Raw genomic sequence first — 27,713 nt, forward strand, 5'->3', positions numbered from 1 at the left:
AAAAACAATGGAATCTTGAAATTCGCAGGGAAATGGATAGCACTGGAAGAAACCATCCTGAGTGAGGTAACCCAGTCGCAAAAAGACAAACATGGTATGTACTCACTCATATATGGATTTTAGATATGCATCAGGATAGTGCCAGTCTGCACTTCCACAGATAGAGAGTCTGGGAAATAGGAAAGAACCTAAAATATATGCATAGTACCCAAGAGAAGAGGATGGAGACAAGATCCTCTGAATGGATGGGGAACACGGTGAGGGGTGGGGGGTAGTGGGCCCTGGGAAGAATAGAGGGGGTAAAGAAGAAGGGAGTTGGTCATGGGGGAACAGGAAGTTGAGGGCGTGGGGGTAGAATAGGGGGAAGAGGGAATCATAGGATCGAAGACAGATCAGGCACCAGAGTGACCTCGAGTGATCTAAAGGTATAACATCAATTGGCAAGCTAAGCAATAGTGGAGGGACCACCTCGAATGCCCATTCCTGATAATGAACTTGATGTCTATAACCATCCGGGAGCCTTCATCCTGTGACTGATGGAAGCATAGGCAAACACACAACCAATCACTGAACTGAACCCAAGGAACCCAGTGACAGAGAGAGAGGAGTGATGAGCAAATTGACAAAGAATGGGCTGGCAAATCCAGCAGAGATAGCTGATCTGAACAGGGGAGTGCTCTTGGACCCCAGACCGAGAGTGGGGAGGCCAGCATGGGACTGATCTGGACCCCCCCAAATGTGAGTGTCAGTGAGAAGGCCTGGGCAACCTATGGGGCCCTGAGCTGTGGATCAGTGTCTATCCCTGGTATACAAACTGTCTTCGTGTGCCTATAGCACAAAGAGAGATGCTCTCTCAGCCTGGACTCTTAGTGGAGTGCCTTGACCCTACCAAGAGTAAAATGACAGACTTTAGATATCCCCTATGTGGAAGGATTTGGCAATAGGGTGGGAGGGAGGGGGGAAGGGGTGTGCGGGAAGAGGGGAGGGAGAGGGAACTGGGATTGACATGTAAAACAAGCTATTTAAAATTAAAATAAAAAATGATAAAAAAAATTTGATAAAATTCACATTTACTTTATCTACTAGCAATTTTGAATTGTATAATTGAAAAATAATTCAATTGAAAGATACTTGACAATTTAAGATAATATTGGTTAAAAAAGCAAACATGATATTATAAAAAAAAGCATGACTTTCCAATATCAGGAAAATTACTGCTTGGGCATATGGAACAAAATGACTTTGTCGTCATGAACTATTAATTTTTATTCAACATTTAGACAGTAGTGTCTCTGGATATATTATGGGGCTTTAGTTATTCTAAACAGAAGGAAACTGTATTATTGTCTCCCAACATGTTAGGAATAAACTTAAAATGCTTCTTCCTTTTCTTTTACTAAAAAGAGTTTTTAAGTGGGGAAGAATTTATTTTGAGTGTGTGTGTTTTTTAATAAAATAGTAATATTTCACAATGATCCTGGACTTCTTTTATATAATGTGATATTCAAATACTGTGACACTGAATACAGTTAAATAGTTTTGCATAGAAATATTTAAATGATTAAATAGCAAAGAGACTCTCTGCTCCCAACTCCAGTGGAACAGGAAGGAAGATCTCTTAAAGCCTCCCTCAGGACCACATCCCTTTGTGTTAGCCTCAAGTTCCAAAAACAATTCCCTGGATATCTACCAGCAACAGAGTACATGGAATCAGATAGGCATCTTCAGTCTTCCTCATTTCCTTAGATTCCAGTCTATCACCCTATTCCCCAACCCTGTATCACTCTTCCTGTTGTGGTTTCTATTTTGTCAATGTGTACGTGCCCAAATATCTAGGAAGATATGTTTGGCATACCCTGCTTTACTCCTACCTTTGTACCTTGCACACTCCCCCTTCTAGCCCACATGTAATTATAATTGTCAGTTTACTATACTCAGAACCTCCACTGGCCACACATTGTTCTCAGAAGCATTTCCTGCCAGGCAACTCAAAGCCACCAGACTCTACTAAGAACTAGTGAAGGAAACTGAAACAAAGGAACAAAACACTCACCCAACAGAGACAAGACAAGATGTCAGCATGTAAAATGACAATCATCTCAAGCCAAGATACCTACGCAGCAGTGTAAATTCATAATCAATTACAGACAGAAAAATATGTACTCTCTAGTACACAGCAAAGCAATAAAATAGGCCCAAATTATGAAATAGAGCTTATGCATAATATAAAAAGGTCAAAATAACATTTATATACATTTGAGTTCCTTAAAGAAGATACAAATTAATGCATTCGATGAATATAATAAATATACAGTAGAATAAAATGAAGAAAACAGTTCAGGACATGAAAATAGTATTGATAAAGAAAATCTGAACTGACATGTGAGGTGGAAGAGAAGACCTGGGATCTGGGGTGTGTGGGGCCTGGATTGGAGGCTCGTGGCAGTCCCCAGGTACTGGTCCCCTGGAACTGCTGGTACCGTGGACTGAACCCACTGATTCTCTGGTCTTGTTGGCAGGAAGCAAAGACCTGGAATCTGGGGTGCATGACTCCTGCAGGGATGGAAAGCTCTGTGGCAGTCCCCAGGCAATCCCTAGTCACTGGAACACTTTGCTGAAGGTGTTTACCAGCTGTAGGAATTCTCTGGTAGAGATACCCAGTCACTTATGTAAACTATCATATCATCTGCAAATAGTGAAAGTTTGACTTCTTCCTTTCCAATTTGTATCCCCTTGGTCTCCTTTTGTTGTCTTATTTTTCTATCTAGAACTTCAAGTACAATACTGAAGAGATATGGAGAGAGTGGACAGCCTCATCTTGTAGAGAAATCTTATTGAACTTCTCTCCATTTAGTTTGATGCTGACTGTTGGCTTGCTGTATATTGTTTTTATCATGTTTAAGTTTGTACCTGTTATTCCTGATCTCTCTAAGACTTTAATCATGAAGGGTTGTTGAATTTTTGTCAAAGGTTTTTTTCAGCATCTACTGAGATGATCATGTGGTTTTCTATTTCACTTTGTTTATATGTTGGATTGCATTGATATATTTTATATGTTGTTCATTTCTTCTAGATTTTCCAATTTTATGGAGTACAGTTTTTCAAAATATGACCGGATGATTCTTTGGATTTCTTTGGTGTCCATTGTTATGTCACCCTTTTCCTTTCCAGTTTTGTTAATTACCATGGTTTCTCTCTGCTTTTTTGTTAGTTTGAATACAGGTTTGTCTATCTTGTTGATTTTCTCAAAAAGCCAGCTACTGTTTTATTAATTCTTTGCACTGTTTTCTTAGTTTCTACATTATTAATTTCAAACCTCCATTTTATTATTCCCTGGTGTACACTACTCTGGGGTATATTTGCTTCTTTTTGTTCTAGAGTTTTCAGTTGTGCTGTTAATTCTCTAGTGTGGCTATTGGGCAGTTTCTTCACGTGGGTACTTAGTGCAATGAACTCTTCTCTTACAATGGCTTTAAAGTGTCCCATAAGTTTGGGTGTGGTGTGTCTACATTCTTGCTGAAATCTAGAAAGTCTTTCATTTATTTTTTTATTTCTGTTTTAACTGAGGAATGCTGCAATTTCCATGAATTTGTAGGGATTCTGTAATTTGTGTTGTTGTTGAATTCTAGCTGTGAACCATGGTGATAATATTGGAAGCAATGGGTAATTCCAATTGTTTTATATCTATTGAGGTTTGCTATGTTACCAAGTATGTGGTCGATTTTAGAGTAGGTTCCATGTGGAGGTGAGAATAATATATATTCTTTTGTGTTTGAATGGAATGATCTATAGATGTCTGTTAATCCCATTAGGTCATAACACCTGTTAGTTCTTTGGATTCTTTGTTACTTTTATGTCTAGTGTTCCTGTCTAGTGGTTATATGGAGTGTTGAAGTATTGAAAGGACAGATTTACATACCAGTAGTACTCACCATGCCTGTTTGGGCATGGTCACAGGTATGTAGAATATATGGGGAATGACAGAACTGGGGGGACAGAAATTCTCTCTCTTTGTGTTCCAGTTGCATCCCAGAAGGCAGCTTGGGTACCTTTGGTTCTCTGCTTTCTTGGATTCTCATGTAAGTGATTTATCCCTCAATAAAATATTATAGAACATCCCTATTTTGTGTAGCTTAATATTTCCACACTATCAGGTGTCAGGAAATAAGTTTACCCAGTCTTTCCTTGCCAGCTGGGTGCCAGCTGCCAGCCTACATGCAAGGCCTAAACCCCCATACATTTTGGTGCCCCAAGAGGTTTCCTATGTCACTGGGGTTTCCCAGCTCAGTCCCCTTTTCCAGTAGGTGCAGTTTTCTTCCATTGAACCGATTTCCATCCCATTTGTTCTCTGGCCATGCAAACGACCTCTGGCATTCCTGGACTGTCAGCGTTCCTGAGACCTAGAGTCTCTGCAGCCCTACTTCCCACCAAGAAATCATCACTCCTGCCACCCGAGCCTAGCAAGCCCTGGTCCACATGGAACTTGCTGAACCAGTGCCCCTGCACAGCTGCTAAACACCGCAGCTTTCCCTGGCTGCAAGTCGCACCTCTCTCAGTAGTTGCCAAAGCCAGTATCTTGGAAGCCACGACATGCAGTATTCATTTTCATTCCTGCCTTTAAGGTTCTGTAGCACTGCACACCTGAAGGTTCCCACAATCTGCGCAAGGCTCTTTTAACTTCCTTTTAACAAAATCCTTCTCGCTAAATTTCTGTAAAAGCTACTTTAGATTTTACTGAGAAAATACAGAGTACCGGTGGAGGAGCTGTGTTTGGTGGCATACTGCATACCTGATGGCCAAACATAGATACTGCAGTTACAAATCCTTTCCTCAACCTGAGATAATTGGAGGTAAGATTTGCATTCCGATAGTTTAAGCTAGTGATAAGATTACCTAATATATAACATGGCAGATAATCTTATGATATAGAATGTTAGTGATCTCATTATTTATTACATGAATGACCTCCTAGGAGAGGATTATAACATGCCCCAAATATATTTATATCTAATGCTAACGATCAGCTTCATAATCCATATAACATCCTGGAAGAGAGCCCTTAATAATAGGACTGAAAGCAGAGAAATTGTGAAAACTATTGAGAAATTAGACACAAAAATTCAAAATCTTGAGGTCAAAGGGGAAATGTCTAATAAAGTAGATAACTTAAAACTTAAATCCACTGCTCTCAAGGCCAAAATAGAATCCATTCAGGAAGTCATTATCATGCTGGCAGATACAATTCATTCCATGACTGATGACTTGATTAATAGAACTCAAAGATTGGAATATCAGATTGGTGAACTTACTTAAACAATTCATTTCATGTCTGAGGATAATTACCATCTAACAGAAGAAATACCCTTCTTAGAGGGCAACCTACATGCCATTCAAATAATATCTCAGGATGAGAGTATTAAATGCTTGGAATCCTGTATAAATGATGAACACAAGAAACTGACAGACTCTAAAAAATCCTTCGAAAAAATTTTGACCCGGAAGTACAAGCATTCAGAGAAACAATGGTCAATAGACTGGAGGGTTTAGACAATCTCCAATCTGATACATCAGAATCAGAAGTACTAACAACAGGTCATGACAGAGGTTTATCTACACCTCTCAAATACTGGGAAGACCTTGCTAAGATTATTATGCCATTGTCTTCCAGTATCTAAGACTGAATAATCAGCACTGAAGAAGCATCCAAATGGTTTTGCTGCTTACCAATGGAAACCAATAAAGATGAAAAACCTAAATGAAATTAAAGCAAGTCGTTGTTTCTTATGGTAATAACTGCCCTTATTTCAGGGAGTTACTGTATTCTTGGGCAAGCAAGAATAGTGTGACCCCAAAGGATGTGAGTCAATTGATCTCAGCTGTACTAGAAACTTCATCTCAAATGCAATGGAGAAATTTATGGAGGAAAGAAGATAAGGCCCCCGAGCTTCAAGGCCCAAAGAAAAGTTATGAATTTCCCCAAGATAAATTCTTGGTGAGGGTGCTTATGCAGACACACGGTTTCTGGCTGGATTTGATGAATACATGTGTTTTTATGCCATACATCAGGACTGAATGCCTTAAATAAGGTTCATGAACCAGGAGAGAAAATGGAACCTTATACCATGGTGGTACAGGGTCCAATAGAAAATTTTACTGAATTTTTGGAAAGATTGTCCAGAGAAGGTGAATTACAAGTAACTGACTCAGATTCTAGGAGAATACTTATAGATTATCTAGCTTATTAGTATGCAAATCCACAATGCAAACAGGTACTTTGGCCATTAGAAATCAGATCAGCACCACTGGATGAATGGGTCTTGTATACAGCTAACCTTTAATATAAAGATCAAGATGCATAAGCCTTGGTAGCAGAGGCAGTTTCTAAAGGTTTGAAGCAGCACCAAGATGCCTAATGCCTTAGGTAGGAGAACCAATCTCCAGGGATTTAAAAAGACATCGAAATACCAGAAGCATTAACTGTGATAGAATAGGATATCTAAGAAGGAATTGTAGGCAAATTGCCCCTCCTAGGAATGATTCATACAGAAGGCCTGAGCTTTATGGATTATGGAAGACACGTGGCCAAGGCTGACACAGGACCAGTGAATGTAGGTTGACCACAGAAAGGCAAGTTAATCCTTCAAAATCAGGAAACATCTTGGGGGGCCACTCATAGCACCCATTGTCAAAAGTGGTCCGGTCATTCCTAGTCCCTGTGGAAGACAGTCTCTCTCAGGAGGAATAGAAGATCCACTGCCTATTTAAAGAATAATACCGCTCTGAATGATAGATTTTCTACCAAGGATGAATCAAGCATAACTGGAGGAAACAAAAAGTATATTTTGGCAAACTTCTATACTGGATCACAGACCCAAATTGCCAGTTAAAGTGTATAATAATAATGTGTTCATTAGAATTGTAAACACTGGTAAAATGTTACTATCATACCTCAAAGACCCTGGCCTCCAAGTTGGCCCCTACAAGAAGTAAACATTCAATTCTTAGGGATTAAAACCCTATTTAAATTAATACAAAGAACAAGATGGGTTGAATGTATAGGGACAAAAGGACAAAGAGGAAGACTGAAGCCATATGTTGCAGACATTTCTATAAATCTCTGGGCTTATGATCTATCACAGCAATGGAATATCAAGATTAACATTCCTCCTGTATTAGATATGCATCATAATAAGCTCTTGGTGGTTGAAAAAATATTGTAAGCTACTACAGGAAACAGATGCCAAACATACAGGTTGTAGAACAACAGGATGCTAATTCCAAACCTACAGAGGAACCAACAGCACTACCCTTAAAATGGCTAACAAATTAACCTGTCTAGGTAGGGCAATGGCCTATGACCTCTGAGAATCTAGAGGCTTTAGAAAAGCTGGTTCAAGACCTGCTGGAAATATTGAAGAATCCAGCCTATAGAATGGGAAATGGAGGATGGTTACTGATCTAGAAGCACATTGTGAACCATGTAGATCCAAAGTTGGAATGCATTCTTATTGTTTTACCATCTAGAGAATATTCCTCAGGGATTTTGATGCAGAGGGAAGATACCATACTAGAATGGATATTTCTGCCATAAACAGAATAAAAACTGAATACATATATAGAAAAGATCTCTGATTTGATTTTAAAAGGTAAATTAAGCCTTTGCCAACTAACTGCAAGTGACCCAACAGAAATTATTGTACCTTTAACTAATGAAGAAATTTCCTCCTTATGGAAGAAAATGAATATTGGTGAATTGCTTCCAGTAACATTTTGGGAGTGATTGGTAACAATTATCCCAAAACAGAGAGAATCAATTTCATAAAGAAAACAGTTTGGATCCTTCCATGTATTATGAAAAAATCACCAATCTCTTGAGTTCTTACATTCTACACTAATGGAAACAAATCATATAAAACAGGATATAAATCAGGAAATATAAGTAAAGTAGTTCAAAGTCCTTACAATTCTGTACAGAAGGCAGAGTTATATGCCATTCTCCTGGTATTAATGTATTTTACAGAGCCTCTCAATATAGTTACTGACTCTCAATAGGCAGAGAGAGTCATCCTATACACTGAGACCCTGAATTTATTCCTGATGACATGGAATTAACTTCATTGTTTATACAATTGCAGGAAACTATCAAAAATAGAACTCATCCTATATATAATACACCTAAGATTCCATGCGTGTCAGCCAGTTCCTCTGGCACAAGCTAATGATGATATTGATCATTTATTAGTAGGAAGTGTGCTAAAAGCTTCAGAATTTCATAAAAAGCAGTGTTAATAGAAAAGGCTTAAAGAAGGATTTTTCTATCACTTGACAACAAGTCAAGAAAACAAAGGAAATAATAAGGCCCTGCCCCACCTGTTCATTCTATAATCAAACTCCATTTACCGCAGGCAATAATTTCAAGGGCATTCACAGAAATAAAATTTGGCAAAAGATTGGGTTCCCCATTCCAGAATTAGGAAGTTTAAAATAAGTGCACCATACCATAGACACATTTTCAGGTTTCCAATGGGCTCTGAAAAGACTGATTCTGCTGCCACATACCTCTTAGAGGTGATGGGCATTTTGGGTATACCTTCACAAATAAAAAATGACAATGCTTCAGCATATATCTCCAGCAAATTGGAACAGTTTTTCAAATATTATAACATATAGCACATAACTGGTATACCACACAATCCCACAGGACAAGCAGTGATTAAGAGATGTGACTGCATTTTAAAATAAATGGTCCATAAACCGCCAGGGGAACAAAGACCCCCAAACAAAGATTATGCAGTTCTTTATTATCATTAAACTTTCTTCATGTTAATGAGAAAGTACAAACAGCTGCAGAAAGTCACTGGACTACAGAAAAACTTCTGAACTAAACCAGCCAGTGTATTTCAAGGATGTTATATTCTCATTTTGTAAACCAAAATATGTGTTACACTGGGGAAGGGGTTTCACCACTGTTCCCATAGAAGAGAAGCTTTGAATTCCACCAAAATTGATCAAGATTCTACCCAAAACAGAGAAATCTTAGGAGGTGAAAAGATGACAGCTCATCTACAAAGTCATATTCTACAATGTTTAAGGACAGCTCACATTAAAAAGGGAAGTGTTTTGTTTTTGTCTTCACAGGGGGTGGAGTTTTCATTTTAGTATTTTCTTTAGGGCTGGATTTGTGGATTTGCGTTGTTTAAATCTGGTTTTATCACGGAATATTTTTCTCCATCTATAGTAATTGAAAACTTTTCTAGGCACTGTAGTCTGTGCTGCATTCATGTTCCATTAGTATTTGTAGAACGTCTATCCAGGACCATCCAGCTTTTATAGCTTCCTTTGAGAAGTCATGTGTCATTCGGATAGGTTTGCCTTTACATATTGCTTGGCCTTTTTCTTTTGCTCTCAATATTTTCTTTGTATTCTGTAGTTTTGATGTTTTGATTATTCTGTGGCAAATGGACTTCTTTTCGTGGTGTTCTGTAAGCTCTAATACTTTCAGAAGCATATCCTTTTTTAGGGTGGGGAAGTTTTCTTCTATGATTTTATTGAATATGTTTTCTCTACCTATTCTTTTATTATTATTTTTTATATTTTATTTTCCAATTTAAATTTAGATAAGAAACGAGGTTGTTTCACAAGTCAGTTCCAGGTCCCTCTACCATTCCCTCCCCCTCCTCCCATGCCCTCCCCCCAGCCCCCCCTGTTATCACCTCATTCCCCCAGGGAGGATGAGGCCCTCCATGGGGGTGTCCATAGTCTGTCATTTCATATAGGGCAGGGCCTCGACCCTTCCCCAAAACTTCAGGGTGAGAGTGCACCTCACATTGTTCTATGGGAGTGCAAAGTCCGTGTATATACTTGGGATGGGTACTGATCTGCTGCCCAAGTCTCAATAGATTCCCTAGGCCTCCTCACTGACACCCAGATTCAGGGGGGTCTTGATCAGTCCCATGCTGGATTCCCAGACTGATGCCTGGGATTCAAGAGTTAACCTTTGTCTGGTCAGCTGTTTCTGGGGGTTAAACCAGCCCAGTCTTAATCCGTTTGATCATCAGTCCTCCCTCTCTGTTACTGCCTTTCTTGAGTTCAGCTCAGTACTTAACCAAGGGAGTCAGCCTCTTCTTCGATCAGCCACTAAAGGAAGTTTCTGTTTCCCAGACTCTCTGGCCATAGGATTGTAGGCTGGCACTCCCCAGATCTATGTCTAAAATCCATATATGAGAGAGTACATGCCATGTTTCTCTTTTTGTGACTGGGTTACCTCACTCAGGATGGTTTCTTCTAGTGTCATCCATTTGCCTGCGAATCTCATGATTCCATTATTTTTTTCTGCTGACTAGTACTCCATTGTGTAGATGTACCACATTTTCTCTATCCACTCTTCGGGTGAGGGACATCTAGGTTGCTTCCAAGTTCTGGCAATTACAAATAAAGCTGCTCTAAACATAGTGGAACAGACATCTTTGTTGTACGAATGGGCATCTTTTGGATATATGCCTAAGAGTGGAGTTGCTGGGTCTTGTGGTAGGTTTATTCCCATTTTTCTGAGGAATCTCCATACTGATTTCCAAAGTGGCTGAACCAGTTGGCACTCCCACCAGCAATGGAGGAGTGTCCCCCTTTCACCACATCCTCTCCAGCATAAATTGTCATTGGTGTTTTTGATTTTAGACATTCCTGTTTCTTCGTGTGAGCACTTAGTGCTATGAACTTCCCCCCATAGCACTGCTTTCAAAGTGTCCCATAGGTTTGGGTATGTTGTGTCTTCATTCCCATTGAATTCGAGGAAGCCTTTAATTTCTTTTTTTATTTCCTCTTTGACCCAGGGATGGTGCAGTTGAGCATTATTCAATTTCCATGAGTTTGTAGGTTTTCTGCAATTTGTGTTGTTGTTGAATTCTAATTTTAAGGCATGGTGGTCTGATAAGATGCATGGAGTTATTCCAATTTTTTTGTAGCTGCTGAGGTTTGACATGTTGCCAAGTATGTGGTCGATTTTTGAGAAGGTTCCATGTGGTGGTGAGAAGAAGGTATATTCTTTTTTATGTGGATGAAATGTTCTATAGATATCTGTTAATCCCAGTTGGGTCATTACTTCTATTAGACCCTTTGCTTCTTTGTTGAGTTTCTGTCTGGTATTCCTGTCTAGTGGTGAGAGTGGTGTGTTGAAATCTCCCACTATAACTGTGTGGGGCTTTAGATGATATTTAAGTTCTAATAATGTTTCTTTAACGAATGTGGATGCCTTTGTATTTGGGGCATAGATGTTCAGGATAGACAGTTCATCTTGGTGGGTTTCACCTGTGATGAGTATGTAATGACCTCTTTCATCTCTTTTGATTGATTTTATTTTTCGCTACCTTTTATTTCTTCACCTTCTTCTATACTTATTATTCTTAAGTTAGGCCTTTTCATGGTGTGGCATATTTCCTGGATATTTTGTGTTATGTATTTGTTGCACTGGAAATTTTCTTTGGCTCATGACTGTATATCCTGTAGTGAGCCTTCAACAACTGAGATTCTCTCTTCCATATCTTGTATTCTATTGGTTATATTTATATCTGTATCTCCTGATCATTTATTTAGCATTTCTATTTCTACTATCCCCTCATTTTTTGTTTTCACTATCGTTTACATTTCATCTTTCAAGCTTTGAACTGTTGGAGTGGTTTCCTTCACTTCCTTGGTTGTTTTCTCTTGGCTATCTTTAGATTCTTTAAGAGACTTGTTCACTTCTTGAATTTTTTGTTTTGTATTTTCCTCCATTTCATGTATTTTTGTTGTGTTTTCTTCTATTTCTTTAAGAATTTCCTCATTTCCTCTTTGAGGGTCTCTATCATCTTCATAAAATAATTTTTAAAGTCTGTCCGTTCTGCTTCATCAACATTGAACTTTTCAATTCTTGTTGTTGTAGAGTCTCTAGATTCTGGTAGTGTCATATTGGTCTTTCTATTGCTGAGAGTGTGTTCATGTAATGTCGACATCCCATCCTTTTTCCGAGTGGGTGTAGAAGGAGTCTCTCTGTCTCCTCTGTTCTCCAGGTGGCATATGTGTGCCAAGGTTTCACTGTCTGTAACTCGAGATGGTCTGGCTTCTCCTGGTATTCTCACTCAAGCAGAGTGTGGTGTTCAGAGGGGGAGCCAAGAGTGGGGTGTGGCAGGACACATCTTCTTCCTGTCTGGAGGAGTTCCACTCAATGCAAGGAGCCAGTCTATGAAGATCCAAGGAGGGGGTGATGGGCAGGAATTAGGGCCCAAGCAGAGCCCACACACACCTGAAGCAGAGCATGCCCAGTTGGGAAGAAACAAGAGTGGGGTGTAACAGGAATAAAGACCCTAGCATGAACTTTTAAAACCTCCAATTCTACCTCCAGTGACATTCCCTTTCTAACAATGCCACTTCTACAACAAGGTTACAAAAGGGAAGGCCTGAGAGGGTCAGCAAAATAGACCTAGCTGGGTCTGCAGCAAGTAGCAGAGTCTCTAGGAGGTAGGATGAGAGGAGGGGTTTATGCAAGCAGACTGCTATAGGACTGTGAGTTGGGAAAAATGGTAATGACAGATAGGAAAGAGAGTGAAACTTGCCCACCCAAGCCCCAGCCCTGTGAGATCACTGGTAGAAAGTGTTTGTGGGGATCAAAACTGACACAAAAGAATGGAGATTGACTGAAATGGAAAACAGAGAGTGTTGGCAGGAAAGCTAAGTCTAGGCTACACCTAAAGTCAGGGACCCTGGGAGTGTACATCTCATAGAAATAATTATTTTGGCCTTTTTTCATATGAGTGACTGGAATACCAATCACTCACCATTTATTCCAAATGGTGAACGTGATCTTTGTGTCTTTAGGGGAGCTGGTGTTGCAAGGCTGTTTGAGCCAGGGTAAGATGGTGTGGTAGCTGTGAGTGAGTGGCAGAATGGGTCTTGTTGGAACAGGGTACAGTGGATGGCAGCAGTGGTGGAGCAGCCTGCCCACAGCTCTCTGAGCTGCTGGCCTGTTTCTGGGGTCTGCACCAGCATAGTGGGATTTCATAAGTGGGTGCAGGGTCTAGCTGCCTTCATGGGTCTGAGAGAGGAGGGGAAGTTTGCTATTTCTTAAGTTAGGTTACATCATAGAATATATGTCTTGATCTCTTACTTAAAATTTTTACTTTAGTCTCTTAGAGTTTGTAGAATATTCTTCCAGTCCCTTATGCATTTCAGAGTCTTCAGTGAGAAGTCAGGTGTTTTTCTAATAAGACTGCAGTCTTCAGGTTCATTAACCTCTTTCTTTGCAGATTTAACATTCTTACTTTTTCAGTATGTTTAATGGTTTTATTATTAGGTATTGTGGGGAATTTCTTGTTCAGTCTATTTGGTGTTCTGATGTGTTCCTTGTATTTTGATGTGAACCTCCTTATTTACATTTTGGAAATTTTCTCTTATGATTTTGTTGAAAATATTTTTTGTGCCCTCGACCTAGGTTTCTTCTTTTTCTACTATTCCTATTATTCCTAGATTGGATATTTTACAGTGTCTCAGATTTCCTGCATGTTTTGTGCATGGCTTTTTTTTACATTTAGCATTTACTTTGTCTGGGGTATCCCCTTTTTTCCTGTTTTGTCTTCAATATCTGTCATTTTCTTTTCCATCTCTTGTATTCTTTTGGTTAGGCTTATCAGGGTAGTTCTTTTTCTAGTTCCTAAAGTTTTCACTTCATATCTTACCTCAGTTTAGATATTTTTTAATCAATAGTACTTCCATTTTCAAGTCTTGAACTGTTTTCTTCATTTTATTTCAATGTTTATTGCATATATTCCATGAATGCAATAATTTGTATCTTCTTTAAACAACTCACATGCATATAAATACTGTTTTGAAATCCTTGTCCTGTGGTCAGCTGTATTGTATTACTCAGGGACTCTTGTGTTCCATTGCTATGTACTAGAGAGTACATGTTGTTCTAGCTGTTATTAATTATATATTTATAGTGGTGGATAGGCACCTTGGCTTGTGATGGTTGTAATTTTAGTTGCTGGTATCTCATTTGTCTTTGTTGGGTGAGGGTTTTGTTCCTTGGTTTCAGTTGCCTTCACTGGTTTTTATAGGGTCAGGTGGCTGTGAGTTTCCTGGCAGGAATGCTTCTGAGATACTGCCATGTGTGGTCACTGGGAGTTCCAGGAGGAATGTGCTTTTCAGTATAGGAAACTTACAATTAGGATTACATTTTGGCTACAAGAGAGGCACCTTATTGGGTCCACATTTAGAAGGAAAGCAGGGTGTGACAAAAGGATATGCCTAGACCTTTGGAAATGTAGGCAGACAGGGAGTAGAGGACACAACACGTAGCCTGATACAAGAGTGGGAATTACAAGGGAAAGTTAGAATGCAAGGAGGAGTGGAGTGAAGATGCCCACCTGATTCCCTGGACTCTTTGGCTGGTGGATTTCCAGGGAATGTTTTTGGAGCTAGAAGCAAAGACTAATGAAAGTATTCCTGAGGGGGCTATAAGATATCTATCTGCCTTTTCCACTAGAGGTAGGAGAAGAGAGTCTCCTTGCTGTTTAATTTTTCATGTTTCTAAGCAAAGCTAATTATTGACATTCAATGTTATAGTATTTGAAGGAAAATCAGATTATATAAAAGAAGCCCAGGATCATGGTGAAATATGATAAATTTATTTAAAATAAAAAACACTCAAAATAAATTCTTCCCCATTTAAAATATACTTTTTGTCAATTAAAAGTAGGAAGCATTTAATTTTGTCCTAATAAGTGTGAGAAAATAATATAGTTTCTATCTTCTAAGAATACTTAAAGCTCCATAAAATATCCAGGGACATTATTCTCTAAATGTCAAATTAAAGGTAAAAGTTCATGGTGACAAAGTCATCGTGTTCCACCTTCTCAAGCAGTGCTCTTGTTATTATAAATCAGGTAATTTTATAGTATCATGTTTGATATCTAAGCAATAGTATCTTAAGTTTCCTTTAAGTATTTATTCAAAATTGGTAGTAGGATTAGAAGGTGTGCTTTTATTAAAGTATTTATTAAACTTTCCATAGTAAATGAAACCATTAAACCCAAATGTGCCATTATAAAATGATGTACCTTCCAGAAACATAAAATATTGAAATAGTAGGAATTATGAATTGCAAACTTTATGTTTCTATGTGTAACTTTATCAATCCCCCCTCAAATAAATCACACGAAATCAATCTTATATTCGTCTCCCTAGTTCCATATTCTACAGTGACTTCTTGTTGCAACTTCATGAACATTGTAAACACAACAAACTTTAACATTGGGGAGGACTTCAGTAACTGAAAAGACAAGAGAGTGTTTTGTATTCCAGCCACATCATGCTTCAATAGTGGATTTTAATTCATGTCAACAATAGTTCATGAACTTTAATTCTCTCACTTGAAATAACAGGCTCACTATGATGACAACACACATTAGAACTTAATTTGAAAACAATCAAGAAAATGCATAATGTGTACAGTAAGTTAACCTAGTAGCAGGTACCCCACATATAATCTGGGGGTTATAAGTGCCATTCTTCTGTGGATATGGTTATGAATTTAATTGATTTGTTTAAATATTTTAAAAATCAGATTTTAATGTAAATCCAACAATTTCCACCTGCCTCCCTACTTCACATGTAACCATCCTTGTTCTCTTTCAGATTCATTGCCTTTTTCTTTAACTACTGATATTTCTCCAGCTCTCACAATTCATTGTTTCTAAGGATGAAGCCACTGAGATTCCACCTTCCACATCAGCTTGTCTATTCAGTTCCTTCCTTCCTTCTTCAGTTCCTGTTCAAGTAACCTGGTTTTCTGTCATTTCTAAAACACAGCTTCAGGAGAGGTGCCTCTTTAAATTGACTGCCATGTACACAATTTAGGTGTTGATTACACTCATGTTGTAAATGGTTATTCAACAGTGTATACTATTCATGCCTAGAAAAGTATCAGCTCTCCATTTCAAACTTTGGTGTACCTTTTAAACTGCCCATTAAACATATGTGCAACACCAGTGACCACCACAATATCATGAAATATTGTGAAATATCAGTTAATAAGATGAGATATTAACTGGGATTTACAAGTGCAGTTAGTATATAGATACATAAATGTAAACACATAAAGAATACCAATCACCAAAATACTCTGCTAAGAAACTTCCTTAAGGCAGATTTAATGTCCTTGTTCCTCAGGCTGTAGATGAAGGGATTCAACATAGGTGTGACCACAGTGTACATGACTGAGGCCACTGTATTACTTCTTGAGGAAAGTGACAGAGTAGAGCTGAAGTACACTCCTAGTGCTGTTCCATAAAACAGGCAAACAATGGACAAATGAGACCCACAGGTTGAGAAGGTTTTGTGCTTCCCACTTGATGATGATGATCGCATAATGGAGGAAACTATTTTAAAGTAAGAGAAAATGATTCCCGAAATAGGAAGTAACCCAAAGAAAGCACCTACACAGTACCTGACTATATTCTTGCTTACATCATCAAAACAGGGAAGTTTAAGGACTTCAGAAGGGCCGCAGAAGAAGTTGGAAATTTCAACATAATCCGCACAGTCAGAAAAACTTAATACTGCCACATAGTGCATCAGTAAGTCCACAAGGCTAATGCAAAAACATCCTAGAAGTAAGACACAACATCTACTATGATTCATAATGACCTGGTAATACAGAGGGTGGCAGATGGCCACAAACCTGTCATATGCCATCACAGCCAGAAGCATATCATCCATACATCCAAAAATTATAAACAGTGACATCTGTGTCAGGCAGCCCACATAGGAAATGACTGGGCAGTGAGTCTGGATATCCACAATCATCCTGGGAACAGTGGTGGAGATGAAACCAATATCAACCATGGACAGGTTTGAGAGGAAGAAGTACATAGGGGTGTGAAGATGGATGTCAGAGCTTACTGTCAAGATGATGAGTAGGTTTCCCATCAGGGCCAAGATGTACATGGACATGAATAGGCCAAAGAGAACAGGTTGTAGGTATGGATCCTCTGAGACTTGAATAAAGTGGAATTCTGGTGCAGATGTTGTGTTCTGCATGGTTTTATTTCGTGAACATCTTTTGAAAAAAACCAAAAATGTTGTTAACAATGGAACCAGCACACATGTAGACCCTCTTTGCAATTCCAGTCAAGTAAAAATATTCATTATTTTCTCAAGCCTATTTTGAAATCATTAATAATTGATCAGTTGTGCAAATACCATACTATAAATATTGTTTTATTCTTAGCTCGGGTGACACCTCTCATGAGAGCCATATTAAAGACAGTAACGTAGATTATGTGAGGCCAATGTTACTGAAAGCAGCTGACCTGTAGTCACAGTAAAATAAACTAAACATATTTAAGACAAAGTGGATATTTTTTAAAATTCTTACATTAGGAAAAGTGTGAATCAAATAAAATGTAAACTTGAATCACTGAAACACACATCATTTTATTACAATAACCTGGAACAAGTTTATTTTCCTTAGAATATATGACAGTGTGAAATCAAAGTTTCTAAATAAAAATTGTTGATTTCTACCCAGAAAAATATTTTCAGGGTCCAGTATCTTCTATAGATTTCTTTTTTTACCTTTGACTTAAAAGAATATTCACCATTTTTTTGTCATTTGGGATTGAAGTAAGCTTTAGTTAAAAATTTGTTTAAACTTTAAAACCAGATAATATATGTATTCCTTATTTTTCTAAGTCTATTTCTAATTTTCATAAATATGTCTTTGTTAAATCAAGATTATCACAGAACATTTATGTCCACGACTGCTGAGATGTCCAGTGAAATGAAAAATAATAAAATGCCAGCAAACACAGTTGAAATTAAATGCTGCAGAGCAAATTTGGGGTTATCATCTCAACATAATCACAGTAAAATATCTGCTATAAAACTGGGTTTTTGTATGTCTATACAATGTAACTCTTTTTCTGAAGTACAGTTCCAGTACACCAAGAGATTAGTTTCAGACCCCTCATTATTAGACTGTAAAGTGATTCCCATGTGAGTCATACTGGTGCATAGGTGTCCATATTCTTATTTCAGCCACAGAGGAAATGTCAGGTTCACTTTTAGGTCACATCACATTGAATTGCTTAAAAAGTAAACAGTTTAAAATATAGAAAACATTTGTAATAAAAATTATGGACAACACTCTAATGGGTCCTAACACCCCTTTTCTGTTTTAAACTATAATATATTAGAGTTATGATATTATCACATCTAAATACCATATAATTTGCATTATGTTTTTCACACTTTACCCAAGAATTGCGTCCTCCTAATATGTGCCATTTAAAATGGTGAAATCTATGTAGTTACAATTCTTCCAAGATAATGTCATATGGGATGCACTCACATGTTGAATGTATTTCTATTTGTCTCCAATGTTGAATACAGTGGCATTATGGGAATCAATGAACTGGGAGAACGTGTATGACTCTTTCCATAATGACACGCTCATACAAACTACAGTATAACAACCCATCTACTTTTGAAAAATGATAAAATTTGCATTGTATTCATTTGTCAAAATTAAAAATCCTGTGAATACAGAAAATATGAGTTTATTGGGGAGCATTTCCAAAGGGCACTGAACCATAGAGTTATATGAAAATCTAAAGTGTGTCTTCACAAAATACACAAAATTGACTTTTCATTTCTTTTCATGTCTATACATTCTTTTGTTTTCAAATAAGAATGCACACATTTTTTGACAACCAAATAGTGCAGCTATTTAATAAAATGAGATGACCGAATATCCATAACACAGAATCAAGCAACACAAATATTGATCTTTCATCAATGTCTAGGTCACATTTCTGAATGTAATGAAAATGTAAAGGAAACCAAATGCATGGAAGTCAGGTTTTGAGAGGAGAAAGGGTCTACTTAATGTTTAGAATATGTATCATTCATTTTCCATCTACAGCAATGACTCCTTAGGTCTTATAAAACCAAAAATTGATATATCAACATAAAAAGCTAATTACATAATGAGGAATGTACACACAAATATATGTACACACAAATATATGCTTACTAAAACTTGGTCATATGACAGTTAAGGTATCTCAGAACTGTTAATAACATGTGAAAATTAATAAAATATATAGCAGAGACAAAAATGAAAATAAATGTGTCATTATTTGATTCTGGAGTGGTTTTGTTTGGTTTTACTTCTTTATTGAATTATTTTTATATTTGAAATGATAATATAGTAACATGTCTTAGTTCCATTTCACACCTTCAAACTTCCAATGTAACTCTACCTCCCCACACTCTACTTCACATTAATAGCTTCTGTGCCCATTCATTATTTCATACATATATTTATATCTTTATGGATTATTAATCACATAGTCTTAATAAGATATCCCGAGATCTTACAGCAGGTATCTTTGTAAACTTTCGTGAGTTGACCTCATTTCCTCATTGAAAACTGAGTGGGTGAGTCTCAGGAATGATGGAGGATGCTGATAGCATCAAAAATATACAGAAAAATAGAACACAGTCTAAGGAGGATCTGTAAACACCGTACTTAAGAGGCTGAAGCTAAATGAGTGCAGTTTACCTGAAATCCTCCGGAGAACATGATGAAACCATATTTCAAAGAACATGAAAGATAATAAGGATCAAGGAAACTAGAAACAAACTGAGTTGAACAGTTGTTTCAATATTTTGGGACTATTCCTCATGCATTTCTAACATGCTACCACAGTTCACCCAACAGAAGTGAACTTTCAGTTATAAAGATATGGAAACAACATTGGAAGAAGACATGTTTTTAAATGAAGATTTATGCAATATCTGTTTCTTGAAAAGACCATTTTGTGTTTTGATCAGGCAAAGTAATTCACACAAGACTTTATTCACTTCTAGCTGATGACCTAAAACATATTACACAGGAATGGAGTCTTTGTCTTTTATCTTCAGTAAGATAATACCTAGGCAGAAGCTTATATTTTTGAAATTTGGAAGAACTATTTGGATAAAGTAATACACATAAGGTATAGCGCTCAGACCTTCCAACCAGGGAACACCTAACTAGTCACACACACACTCACACACACACACACACACACACACACACACACACACACATCTTGGCTTTCTTAAAAAGTGTAACTACTGAATCACACTCACCAAAATAGTTACAGTACTGCATATGAAACATGGGAGTTGGCGGTATTTTCTGTTCACTTTGGTTATAGGAGTGTAGAGAAAAGACACTGGGGATACTTCAATGAGAATTTCAGGACTGCCATTACAGATATAAAATCCTAGCAGAGAGGCTCAAAATACTATTGCACATAGTACACTACTGTGTTGATCATTATCATAGTTCATATAACTAGGAAGAAGTAATAATCTTTGTAGTCTCTTTTTCATCCTCAATTCCTTCAGAACTTACATAAATAAACGGTAGGGCTGTGTGGTCATTATGAAGGACAGTGGATATGAAAAATCTCCCGAGCTTGTTGCCTGGTGAAGGATCAAGCTCAATCTTGAATCCTGAAGTGAATATAATGAAGAGTTTCCTGATGCAGAACACTGTAGGAAGAGTAAATATGATTATATAGCCCTGGATTGCAGAGAATAAACTGATGACCTACAGGGACAGGCTAACTAATGATTTATGCATAACATTAGAAACTCAATGCACAGAGCTGGTGATTACTTGTACTGGTCCACAGTATTAACAATCTCTAAGGAATTCCTGGGGTTAATGGAGGAAGCAGAAGAAATGTTGTATGTGCTCAAGAATTTAGCTATGAGATTTCTTTGATGTCCTAAATCATTTATCTCCACTTTTATTTCAGTTTTGACTATCTTTAGTATTTTTTGTATTATAAGTAAATTCTATTGAATGTACTTCCTTTGTCTGCAGAAACCTGTTTCTTTTCTGTGTGGCAATCCAGAGGCCAGAAATTCACCATGTCCATTTTCAAGATTCATACCAGAGAGACCTTTGACTCTCAGGAATCCCACTGTTGAGGTTGATCTCTGTACCTCAAAATGTGTCTTCCAGCTTTTTGTGCCCAACAGTATCCCAACTGATATCTATTGGGACCAGAACTCTGTGATAGTGGTAACATGTGCTGCTAAGGAAGGGGATCTCAAATGTGCTGATCACATCAACAAAACTGTTGTGCCTGATCTAGGTTAAATGAAACTGAATGTTGTGGAACAAGAGAAGATGGACAAACTGATCATCAAGATGGATGGCACTGAAAATAAACCTAAATATGGAGTAAATGCCATACAGGAAGTGTCCCTGGCTTTCTCAAATGTGTGTGTCATGGAAAAAGGGGTTGTTCCTATACCTTCACATCACTGACTTGCTGACTTCCCTCAGTCATCCTGCTTTTCACAGCTTCCAATGTGATCAACTATTGTCCTCATGCTGGCAAGAAACTGGTCCTGCAAAAGTCCATGAACCTGCCTGTGGTGGTGTGCAGTTTCTGTGAAGCCATGTGCACTGGAGCAGAGGGTTATCACAACCAGAAGAATGTCATCAAGAAGGAATGAATGAAGAAACTCTCCATGTGTATGATAAGGGCAGGTTTATGACTAACATCCTGCAGCAAAAAAGTTTGGAGCTGCTGAAGGCCACAATTGAGAATGCCAGGTACACTGACCAGGGTTTCAGCACCATGAACATGACTGCTTCTGAATTCTTCAGGTCTGGCAAGTATGACCTTGATTTCAAGTCTCCTATGACTCCAAAAGTTGCATTATGCCTGACTAGATGAACGACCTGTATAAGTCCTTCATATGTGAATATCCTGTGGTGTCCATCGAAGATTCCTTTGACTAGGACAACAGGGAGGTTTGGCAGAAGTTCATGGCTCATGCAGGCATCCAGGTGATTGAGATGTCAGGTGTAATTCTGATAGATCTGCCTTTCTATCTTGCTTAGCCTTTTTCCTTTGCTGTTCTTGATATCATTTCTTTATTCTGTATGTTTTGTGCTTTGATTATTATGTGGTGAGGGGACTTTTTTCTGGTCCAGTATATTTGGGGCTCTGTAAGCCTCTTATACTTTCATAGGCATATCCTTCATTAGATTGGGAAAGTATTTTTCTATGATTTTGTTGAATATGTTTTCTGTACACTTGAGCTGGATTTATTCACCATCTTTCATACTATTATTCTTAGGTTTGGACTTTTCACACTGTTCCATATTTCCTAGATATTTTCTGTTAAGGATTTCTTGGACTTAACGTATCATTTGGTCGATGAGTCTATTTCATCTAGTGAATCTTCAAAACCTGTATCTCTTGTATTCTGTTGGTTATATTTACATTTCTTGTTCCTGATCACTTACCCAGCAATCCTTCTTTTTGTGTTTTCTTTATTATTTCTATTTCAACTTTCAAGCCTTGAATTGTTTGAATTGTTTCCTTCACGTGTTTGCTTCTTTTTTTCTTGCCTTTCTTCATGAGATTTGTTTATTTCTTGAGCTTTTTGGTTTTTCTTTCACTTCATTTCTTGTATTTTTTGTTTTTTACTTCCATTTCTTTGAGGACTTTTCTAATTTCTTCTTTGAGAGTCTCAAGCATCTTCATAAAGTTGTTATGAAGGTCATTCTCTTCTTCTTCATCTACATTGTGATGAGCAGGTTTTGCTGGGGCAGTGTCCCTAGACACTTGTGGCATCATATTGGTCTTTCTATTATTGAATGTGTGTTTATACTGTCACCTTCACTTCCCTCATTCCAGTGGGTGCAGGTGGGGTCTCTCGCTCTCCTGTTATGGTGGGTCTAGGCAGGTCAAGAGTTAAATGTTGGCAGATTCTGGAAGTTCCTGCCTGCTAGGGAGCATCTGCTGCATGCCAAGCAGACCAAGGAAACACCAAAAAGGGAAGGTGGTATATACCTAAGCACAGACCACACTCACCTCCTCAGTTGGGTGTAGGCAACCCAAGCAATACCTTCATTCTTATATCATTCTAACATCTTTTTCCTACTTACCAGGTTTGAATTACTTTGTTTCTTAATGGCAGGAGACATAGTAACATTAGCAAATAAATTCATGATCTATTTTGTGAATTTTTTGTAGATACTACATAAAGTCTATTTTCTCCTCATTATGTCACTGTGACAATTTCATGCTTCAATCCAATTCAATGTTTATTCACCCCTATGTATTTTCTCTCCTTCTCCTGCTAATTCTTTCCAACTATTTTCTCTTTTGCACGTCCCTATTCATACAGTGTTGGAAGTCTTACGGACAGCTGTAAGTTAGATGGAAGAGATAAAATGAACAAAATAGGAAAGAAGAAAATCAAATATTCCTTCTTTTCAGACCATTTTTCTATATGAGACACTAAACATCTCATCAGAAAATTCCCAGAAGAGGTAGCACTATTATATCAATGAAATAACATAAAATTAATAAACAAAAATCAATAGCAACAAAGAAAGTATAGTCAGAAAGAAAGTGGATAAAAATGTCATTCAAAATAACCAAAAAAACCATAATGCTCAATTTATTTCTCATTTCTAGACATTTTCTGGTAGAATTTTTGGTATCTCTAATGTTAAGAGTGGTAGTTTGAATAATATTGGAATAGGCACACATTTTTAATGCTTAGTCATCAAGGTGTGGCTCTATTTGAAATTATTAGAAAGATTGGGATGGGAACCAATTCTACATAGAGAGATACCTTGCTCAGGCTACACACAGGCATGTGGGCATGGTGAGGTGCCCTGGTCCTACCTGAAGGAGATTATGTGACAGACTTAGTTGACTTCCTAGGGGAGGCCTTACCCTCTCAAAGGGGCAGATGCATGTTGTAGGGGAAGTAGCAGGAGCGGGAGGAGTGAAAGGAGGTCAAACTGGGATTGGAATACAAAAAGTAAATTACTAAAAAAATTTCAAAAATGAAAAAAATGATGTGTGGTCCTGTTGGAAGAAGTGTGACACTGGCTTTAAAGTTGGTATAACTAATGCAAAAGCCCATTGTCTCTCATGTCCTGCAGATCAGGATTTAGTTCTCACCTACTCCTCCATCACCATGAATGACACCATGTTCCCCACCATGATGATAATAAACTAAACTTCTGAAAATGTAATAAAGCCCCCATTAAATGATTTCTTTTATAAGCATTGGTCATGCTGTCTCTTCACAAAAACAGAATACTGACTAAGACATATAGTATCATGTAATCTATAAAAAGGGATAGTTTCACTTTTCTTTCAATATTTGTATCCCTTTCATTTCATTCTCTTGCCTTATTGTTCCAGCTAGTTAGTATGTTCAGCACTATGTTGGAAAAATAGTGGTGATAGTGAATATCACTGTTTCATTTCTAACTTCTGTGGGATTCAAAGTCTTTTCCATTTAGGATGATGTTGGCTATGTATTTCATGAATACAGTTATATTATGTTGCACTATGGAGATAGGAATGGTCCTAGCAGAATCCTCGAGTTTGACTGAGACTTGGTTGGGTTTGGTGGTGGTGGTAGGATTATGATGATCGTGATGGTGGTGTGGTGGTCAGATTAGGTCATATTACAGGATGTGGGGTCCTATACAGAACTAGATCAACTATTTCTTTTCTTATTTTTATATGTTCTTTGAAAACTTCATAAGATTGATGTATCTTTCTTTCCCCATAGCTTAACCCAGGAGGTTTTTCTACTTCCCCTTCCCATGGAAATGCATGCATCCCTCTTTGGGTGGCCTTTATTATCTAGACACTCTAAGCCTGTGAGTTGTAGTCTGGTTATTCTTTACTTTACTTCTAATCTCAACTTCTAAGAGGGTGCATGCAGTGTTTGAATACCTGGATCTAAGTTACCTGACTCAGAATGTAATTTGTAGTTCCATTAATTTAGCTGAAAATTTCATAAGTCATTGTTTTTTCACAAGTGAACAGTACTCCATGGTGTAAAAGTACCCCTTTTTGTTTGTTTGTTTGTTTGTTTTCTTGTCCAAGACAGGATTTCTCTGTGTAGTCCAAGGTGTCCTGGAGATAGCTCTTGTAGACAAGGTTGACCTTGAATTCACCGAGATCCACTTGCTTCTGCCTCTGCCTCCTGAGTGCTGGGATTAAAAATGTGCACCACCACCACCCAGTAAATGTACCACATTTTCTTTACTCATTATTTGATTGAAGGTTATCTAGGTTATTTCCAGGTTTTGGCTATCATGAAGAATGCCACTATGAACATAGCTGAGCAAGTACCTCGTGGTATGATCGAGAATCCTTTGGGTAAATGCTCAAGATTGGTATAGCTGGGTCTTGAAGTAGATTGGTTCCCATTTTTCTGTGTAATGGCCATATTAATTTCCAAAGTGGCTGTACAAGTTTGCACTCCCACCAGCAGTATAGGAGTCTTCCCTGACTCAACTTCCTTTCTAACATAAGCTGTCACTAATGATTTTCCTCTAACTCACTGAGACATGTGTAAGATGGTATCTCGGAGTCATTTTGATTTGCATTTCCTTGATGACTAAGGATGCTGAACAATTTTATAAGTGTGTTTCACCCATTTGAGATTCTTCTGTTGAGAATTCTATGTTTAGATCTATACCCCACTTTTAATTGGATTATTTGTTATTTGAATTCTAGGTTTCTTGAGTTCTTTGTATATTTTAGAGATCAGTATTCTGTCAGATGTGGTAATTGGTGATCATATTTCTCATTCTGTAGGCTGTGTTTTGTCTCATTGACAGTGTCCTTGGCCTTACAGAAACTTTCCAGTTTCAGGGGGCCCTATTTATTAATTTTCAGTCTCAATGTCTGTGCTACTAGTATTACATTCAAGACATAGTCACAATACACTCAAGGCTACTTTCCACTTCCTTTTTTATCAGGTTTATTGTATGTAGGTGAAGTTATGTGACTCCACACATCCCAAATAGAAATATATCAGAAGTTTATTAGAGAACACCCACAAATAACGTCAAGGTAGAGAGCTACCAATGCCTTCCCTTCTGTCCTAGTATGAATGGAAACAGTGACCTTTTCTCAGAGTACCACACAAGAGATTTAAAGACTCGTGCTTCTTTATTTTAAACGAGTTAAATCAACAGATGAAAATATCCACATCTATTTGGCCAGGTAGCCCAAGGCCATGGGTGGGGCAAACACCCACTACAAGTGTAACTGAATTTAGGTTGAAATCATTGCAAGAAGAGATCTACTGTATTGATTTTGGGATACCATTGCACATAGAGGGATACTCTGTCAGCCTAAACACATGAGGAAGGGCCTAGTCCCTCCTCCAAATGATCCCACATAAAGGTATCACCCTGCCTGGGTAGCAGAAATTTTATGGGATGTGAGATTATTAGAGGGCAAGGGAGAGGGAGCTGGCATGGACATGTGAAACAAGCTCATTTCTAATTTAAATTTAAAAATCTGGGACAAAAATTTAAAAAGGGGTACACTCCTCCACTACTGGCAGGAATACCAACTTTTACAGCCATTTTGGAGATCAGTATGGAGATTCCTCAGAAAACTGGAAATAATTCTTCCACAAGATACAGCATTTCCACTCTTAGGCATATACCCCAAAAATGTACCCTCATACAATAAGGACATCTGCTCAACTATGTTCATAGCAGTATTATTTGTAATAGCCATAAACTGGAAAGAATCTAGATGCCACTCAACTGAAGAGTGGATAGAGAAAATGTGGTACATTTACAAAATGGAATACTACTCAGCAGAAAAAAATATAATATTACAATTTACAGGCAAATGGATGGCACTGGAAGAAACCATCCTGTGTGAGGTAGCCCAGTCACAAAAAGACAAGCATGGTATGTACTCACTCATATATGGATTTCAGACATGGAGCAGGGCATTGCCAGCCCACAATCCTACCGTCAGAAAGTCTGGGGCACAGGAAGGAGCCTAAGACAGATATGCATGGTAACCCATAGAAGGGTTAGGGAATGCAATCTCCTAATTGGATTGTGGGGGGAGGAGGGGAAGGCAGAAGGAGATGGGAGAAAGAGACTGAGAAACGAGGATGGGAGAGGAGGACATGGGAGAGGAGGAAGGTTGAGCCAGGGTAAGAATAGAGGAGAGAAGGATGGGAGATACTATAAAGCAGTATAAGTTGGGGGAGACATCTGGCCCTTGTGAGATCTTCAAAGATCTACAAAAATGACACCAACTGACATTAAGGCTACTTTAAATGCCCTGCCATGATAATGAGAATGATGACTACCTAATATGCCATCCTAGAACTCTCATCCAGTGGCTGATGTAGGCAGAAGCATACACCCACAGCTGTGAACCGAATTGAACTCCTAGAAACTAGTTGCAAAGAAGAGTGATGACCAAAGGAATCAAAATTGGGCTGGCGAAACCAACAGAGGCAGCTGACCTAAACAAGGGGGAACAGATGGACCCCAGAATGAAGACTGAGGGGCCAGCATGGGACTAATCCAGACATCCTTCCCACCGAAACTGGGTGTCAGAGATGAGGCCTTGGAAATCTGTGGGACCTTAGAGAGTAGAGCAGTATTTATTCCTGGCATACATAGGGATTTTGGGAACCCATACCACATGGAGGGACGCTCTCTCAGCCTGGACACATGGGGAAGAACCTAGGCCTTTCCCGGGATGATGTGACAAACTCTGAAAATCTGTCATGAAACCCCATGCCCTTCCTGGGGAGAGGAGGGGAGATGGAATGGAGGTGAGCGGAAGGGAGGATTGGGA

At 38.2% G+C, this 27,713-nt stretch overlaps 1 protein-coding gene and 1 pseudogene across 1 annotated transcript; one reads left to right on the forward strand and one right to left on the reverse strand.

Moving 5' to 3' along the window:
- The window catches only part of LOC121136343, an 83,795-nt pseudogene that overhangs the window by 45,538 nt on the left and 10,544 nt on the right, over positions 1–27,713 (forward strand).
- On the reverse strand, positions 16,141–17,040 carry LOC106022705 (olfactory receptor 7E24-like). The gene has a single exon (XM_040736656.1). The coding sequence runs from the start codon at positions 16,981–16,983 to the stop codon at positions 16,141–16,143; it is 843 nt and encodes a 280-aa protein (XP_040592590.1). The 5' UTR covers positions 16,984–17,040.

The sequence above is a fragment of the Mesocricetus auratus genome, unplaced genomic scaffold, assembly GCF_017639785.1.
Source record: "Mesocricetus auratus isolate SY011 unplaced genomic scaffold, BCM_Maur_2.0 Super-Scaffold_100066, whole genome shotgun sequence".
Lineage (NCBI taxonomy): Eukaryota > Metazoa > Chordata > Mammalia > Rodentia > Cricetidae > Mesocricetus > Mesocricetus auratus.